This window comes from Mastigoproctus giganteus, chromosome 4, assembly GCF_048544385.1.
Source record: "Mastigoproctus giganteus isolate SK-2022 chromosome 4, ASM4854438v1, whole genome shotgun sequence".
NCBI classification, from domain to species: Eukaryota; Metazoa; Arthropoda; class Arachnida; order Uropygi; family Thelyphonidae; genus Mastigoproctus; species Mastigoproctus giganteus.
The window spans coordinates 243,445,801-243,452,397 of NC_143578.1; the positions used below are offsets into that span (position 1 = coordinate 243,445,801).

At 33.3% G+C, this 6,597-nt stretch overlaps 1 protein-coding gene across 1 annotated transcript in view; it reads left to right on the top strand.

Moving 5' to 3' along the window:
* LOC150087578 (serine/threonine-protein kinase dyf-5-like) overlaps positions 1 to 6,276 on the top strand; it is a 118,268-nt gene extending 111,992 nt beyond the window's left edge. Inside the window, exons 11-12 of the mRNA XM_090372142.1 lie at positions 663 to 819; positions 5,962 to 6,276. Of these exons, the coding sequence (XP_090228268.1) occupies positions 663 to 819; positions 5,962 to 5,974 (170 nt within the window). The 3' untranslated portion in view covers positions 5,975 to 6,276. The remainder of the gene's footprint in view (positions 1 to 662; positions 820 to 5,961) is intronic.
* Positions 6,277 to 6,597: the final 321 nt, after the last annotated feature.

A 6,597-nucleotide genomic window follows, 5' to 3' on the forward strand; every position in this document is an offset into this window, starting at 1 on the left:
AAATGGTGTGAAATATCACCTTTTTTTTTTTATTTAGGTGTGTTTGTTTGAGTTAACTCTCCATCCTACATCATTATATTGCTTCATTTTTTAAAAAAACAAAAATTAAGAAATTTGAATGTGCTGTTAAATGTTTACTGCTTTCAAAATCATGTTTGTATAAAACTTTGCATAAATTTAAATTTACAATGTTCAAAATATACTAACTTCTGATTCTGGATTCATTTGTTTAAAAGTGTTAGAATTTTTAACATTTTTGGTTACGAGTTAAAATATAAGTACTTTTTATAAGTGTTTTTTATGTGAAAGTCATTTTATGAATTTAATTTCTGTCAAAGGTATTTAACCTATGAAAATATTATAGATTACTGGGAAGAACTTCAGTAATTTGCATTCTAAAAAGATTTACAAATTTACTAGATAATCTTTCTCAAAATTAGAAAACATTTCAATTTCACTTTAGAAGTGAATTCCAAACATTAGAAAACAATTCTTGAAAACAAATTCCAAAAGATTCAGAATGTCATATTTTGGACAAGATTATCTAGTGTTGAAAAATTCTTCTGTAATCTAACTTTACTTATTAGTTCCAGAAAATTGTCTTTGATTATTGAACTTTGTTTTTCTCATTTCATTAATTTTTTTTATTTTTTATTTTGCAGCCCAGTACAACAGTGGTTATCTTCCATCAGCTTATGAGAAAAAGGCTCAACAACCCGCACAAAACATACCTGGTAACATGCGCAAATCAGGCAGTTTGCATGGCCGAACTTCAAATCCAGCTTTCACAATTCCTGGGAAAACTGATTGGGCTGCAAAGTAAGCTTAGAAAACAAATGTGTGCTATTTAGTTAAATATAATATTAAATATAAAATTAAATATAGAAAATAAATGTGTGCTATAAAGATATAGCACACATTTATTGCTATAAAAATAATGTTGGTGAATATAATATAATTTTGGTTAAGAAATGGTAATGGATAAACTAAAATTAAACACTAAATTAGAATGATTTAGTTCCTTTAATGACAGATACATTTTGACAACAAAATGTCAAAATATGGTCCAGGGAATAAAAATATAAAGTATTAATTTGTTACATTCTGAGAATATAACTTGTTCATCTTTAAGGCTCTTTCCCCTGTACCAGTAAAAATGAAATTACACATGCATTTCAAAATTCATAATTCCAAATTATAAAGTGAACATCAGGATCAGCTTACTATGAAGAGAGTTGCCATCAAGAGAAATACTATCAGTCTTAGAAGATTAAAATAGCAAAGCAGTGGAAGTAGCAGAGACTGCACATTTAGTTAAATATAACATTTAACTCTCTGGAGCTTGACAGTGCAGAGTATGCGTAGCTTTTCTTTCTTTAATATTTTACTGCAAAATAAGAGCCAGTATTATGCATATCTTTAGCATCATCCAGCTGATTAGTTACATAAAGTTGATGTTGCACTGATTTGTTTAATGTTCAAAATGTGATTCCATCAGCCATTTTTGTGTGGTGGCTTTCAATGAGATAGGCTTACTATTGATTATCTTTTAATTAATTAGTTTGTCATTCTATTTATTGGTCATGTTTTTGTGGTTGATTATCAGTATTTGTTGTGATATTCCTTATTGATTTAGTTAAAGGTAGCAGGTAAATTTAAGTTTAATTGGCTTATGATTTCATTGTATTAGCAATTTTAGTATATTTAAAATATATAGATTTCCTTCTGCTATTCTTTATTATCTATTTAGTCCCCCCCCATGCTTGTTTTGTGTATTTGTTTTATCAATTTTGGTTATATTAGTACCATATGTGGCTTTGTGATTCTAAATAATTACTGTTAATCTATATTATATAATGCATAGTTGTCATTGTTTATCATCTTCTGTTGCTCATCTATTTTCTTTTATTTTTCTTATCAATTTAATTTATCATCACTTTGATTATTCTGGGGTGGATGAGAAATAAATTTCTCCAGAAAAATTTCTCTCTTCTCCATGCACCACAACCAGTCAACATTCTTTTACCATCCAACTTCAAACTCACAGAACCAACTTTTCTTATTCCTTATTTATTCATTCACCTTCTGTTTTCTGGAGCAACTTTCCTTCGTATGTATTTCCTGAAAATTAGTCTACAGATATTCAATTCTAATGTTAACAAGTAAAATTTTTCATCTTGTCAACCTTCAGCCCATGCATGATACTAAGTACTATAGGTTCTAATACCTCTTGTGGTTGGAGTTTTCATTAAAAAAAAAAAGAAAAGCATTGAATTGTATGTGTTCATGCAGAGTGAAGTAAAAGCTTTAATGGCTGTGAGGTGAAATTTCCACCATGCAGAACAAATTCTGGTGTGCTGCTTAGGTAAATTGTTAGCCTTTGAACTGAATTTGCTGGACTTTTATATTTTTCTTAAAGTGGCAGGAAAATGGATTGCTAGATCTGGAAGGTTAAGCACTATTATTTTACCAAAATTTCTTAATGATAGAACTGCTATGACTGTGTCCCATCACTAAAAGAATTCAGCCACACAACTTAAGTTCGATGTTAAAAGTGTGAATAATTTTAGATACCTTTTATTTTCTCAGTTAGCAAAAAAGATCTAAACCTCCCAAAGACTTCTGGGAGTGGTCTCAATTCTAATCTCAACAATGTCCATTTCCAGTCTCCCCATATATTTTTCTGACAGAATCTCAGATGTCGATTGAGTCAACTACTGCTCATCTCAGTTGCCCAAATTATTTGCTCTATAATTCCTTTTGCCTCAAAGGTTCTGATATTCTCTGTCATAGACTTGGTAATTTGGAATCTCCTCTTTTCGATATTCTCTGGCTTAAAATCTCTCTACCTCATTGTGTCAAATTCATCTGTTATCTCTAACGTTCTCCCAACTCCACTAAACACTTGGAGCCCTTTGATTTCCTCTCTTTGCAACTTGACTTTCTCCAGTCCCGCTTTCCTAACATTGATTTAATTTTGCTTGGCGATTTTAATGTTCACAACTTCAGCTGGCTTCCGTTTTCTAGTCACACTGACCCAGCTGATCAAGATGCTGAGGCTTTTGCAATTACTAATGACCTTGCACAGATTGTTCATTTACATACAAGAATACCGGACAATCCTAACCATACTGCCAATACGCTTGATCTTTTTCTCACAAACAACCCTTCTAAGTACACGGTCGAAGTGAGAGGTCCTTTAGGCACCTCAGATCACAACTTGGTGATTGTCTCTTCTCCAATGGAGCCTTTATCTCTTGGCTGTTTCCAACCTCTTATTGTTTGGCATTACAAGAATGCAAAATGAGATGACCTGCGAGATTTATTTTCTTCTTTTCCTTGGTCGGATTACTGTTTCAAAACTTCTGATGTCAACATTTGCTCAGATCATGTCAGTGAAATTATTCTTGTAGCAATGGAATCCTTTAGTCCACACTCCACTTTAAAATCTCCTTTATCTAAACCTTGGTTTTCCAATAAATGTGCTAAGCTGTTCAAGAGAAGAACATTGCATATCGTAATTGGCTTGTTTCCAATTCTTCAGTTTCATTTTCTGCCTACACCAAAGCTTGCAACAATTGTAAAGCAGTTATTAATCAGTCCAAACTAGATTTTGAACAGGCTAAGAGTAGAAAACTTGCTTCTTGCCCTAATGGTAGTCGAGCATTCTGGTCTCTTGCCAAAGCTATTGGCAGCAATTTTTGCCCATCTCTGCTCCCACCTCTGTCAGAACCAGTTGGTTCTGTTGTCACTTCAGCCAAGGATAAAGCTGACCTGCTAGCATCCCATTTTTCTTCCAGCTCATGTATTAATGATCTTGGTAAAACACCTCCCACCATTCCCAACACACTCCATTCAATGCTTCCTGTGGTCTTCCGTCAAAAGGAAGTCAGAAGGATTTTGATGAACCTTGATGCTAAGAAAGCTTTAGGTCCTGATGGTATTTCTCCACTTGTTCTCAAAACCTGTGCTCCTGAACTTACTCCTGTTCTTTGCTGCCTTTTTTCACTATCTTATTTCAAAGGTGTTTTTCCTTCTGCTTGGAAATTTGCTAATATCCAGCCAGTTCCTAAAAAGGGTGACAACTTCCACCCATTCAATTACCATCCGATTGCAATTACTTCTACTCTTTCTAAAGTAATGGAGAAATCAATTAACCACCAACTCTTAAACTACCTAGAAACCTGATCTGATCCACGATCACCAGTATGGATTCTGTCAGTGGCGATCCACTGGTGACGTTCTGGCTTATGTTACCCTTTTATGGACTAATTCAATGGAAAGGTTCGGTGAAACACAAGCAGTTGCTCTTGACATCACAAAGGCTTTCGATCTTGTTTGGCATAAAGGTCTTCTAAACAAGCTTCCATTTTATGGTTTGCCAATTGTTTTTTGTAATTGGTTATCCTGTTTTCTCACTGATTGCTCACTGAGGGGGATGGTAGATGGTATTCTGTCTTCTAACTTCTCCACTAATGCTGGTGTCCCCCAAGGTTCAGTTCTTTTCCCCCACTATTTTCTTCTTGTATATTAATGACCTTCCATTGACTGGAAATCCTATCCATGAATATGCCGATGATAGCACATTGCATTCGACTTTCCATTTTGAGAAACCTTGTCCTGCTGAATCAGCTTCAACTTCTTGAAAATCTGCTACCAATTCCATAAATGCCGATCTCTAGGTAATTCTCCAGTGGGACAAAGACAACTTAGTTGATTTCAATCCTTCTAAAACTCAGTCTTGTCTTATATCTCGCAAAAAGGATTCTTCTGCTCCTATGCCTATCTTTGGTGACACTCCGATTTCTAGGCAAAATGATATATCTCTTTTGGGGATTACCCTGACTTCTAATTCCTCTTGGCACAAGCACATTATAAATATTGCTTCCTCTGCATCTAAAAAATTTTGTTTTCTCTTTCGCTCTCGCCTTTACTTTTCTTCCAAACAGCTGTCACTCTGTACAAATTGCAAATCCTCTCTACCATGGAATATTGGTCCCACATCTGGGATGGTGCCCCCAAACCTCTCTCAGGCTTCTAGATTCCATTCAGAAGAGGGCAGTTAGGTTAATTAATGACTCCTCTCTAACAGAGTCTCTCCACTTGCGTAGACGTACTGTTTCTGCTGCATGCCTCTTCTACAGATACTTTCATGGGCACTGTTCTTCTGAACTGGCTTCCATATTTCCCGCTCTCTTTTTCAAAACAGTCCAAACACGTGCCGCCACCAGCCAACATGCATTTACTGTCCAACTTCAAACTCAGAGAATCAACTTTTCATCTTCCTTGTTTATTCATTCAACTGCCATTTTCTGGAACAACCTTCCTTCATACGTATTTCCTGAAAATTACAGTCTACAGAAGTTCAAGTCTAATGTCAAAAAATATCTTCTTTTGTCTTCTCAACCTCCAACTCAAGCATGGTGCTAAGCCTGCAATTTTATTCTCCGGAATGAAGCAAATGTGACTTTGATACAATACAGCAGGCAATAACCAATTTCAGAAAATAAATGATTCATTCTTTCTATTAACTTAGAAATTAATAAATTAGTAATTTAATTAAAGTATTCTACCTTTAACTGTTAAAGATAGTATACATTATAACAAAAGTTTCCTAGTAACAGAGAAGCTGCATTAAAATGAAATCTTATTCAAAGACAGGACTTGGCTTATTTCTTTTTTTTTAAATAATAATTATTATTGTTATACACTCCAGGTTTTCATTTTTAAATTATAAAAGCAGAATTTTTGTTTCCACAAAATTAACCATAAGCCAAAACCAGATAGACAGGGCTGAATATCCCAAGAAGTGTTCAGTTTTTATATAATATTAGTTATTATTAAATGATTACAGTATGTAGTAAAGTGAATTTAGTATTTGTCTGGGTAAACATTATTTATTTAAGATCATTGCTAGTTGTTGTTATTGCACACCTTAAAAATTATATTTTGTTTTCTCAGATATCTGAAGTAATATAGAAGAAGAAGACCATTAAAATGAGAGGAAGGATTGAGAATAATTACTTCTGTTGCAACTATCATGATGCAATTCATTATTAAATTTGCACCAAAAACACACCTGATGCAACTATCTGTTTCTTCAATGCTTTGAACAGAAATGAAATTGGCTTTCAAGGACATACTTAAAAAAGAAACACAAGGATATAAAAATACAGAAAAACAAAGTGAATATGAACTAAAGTATTAAAGAATACTTGTACGTGCGAAAGTGCTGGTTTTGAAAAAGTTTTACTGTTGTACGGTTTTTATGGTATATTTTTCATGGATGTGAAAAAATGTTACTTAATTTATTTTTTTTTTGGGAGCTAAAATATAGAATAGTTTTAAGATATAATTTAAAGATAGCATTAGGATAGTATATTTTAATAAAACATATATATATATAATATATATTTATTTACAATGACAGGTGACCAAGGCTGCAAAAGAAAATGACTAATTGAGCCTTGAAAAATATGTATATATTTGTATAATTTAATCTCATCTGATGCCGTTCCATTTTGGGAATTGCCAGTTTAATACACTTCTTACAGTTAGCTAAATACAGTACATCATCTCGTGCTTCAAATATTTTAC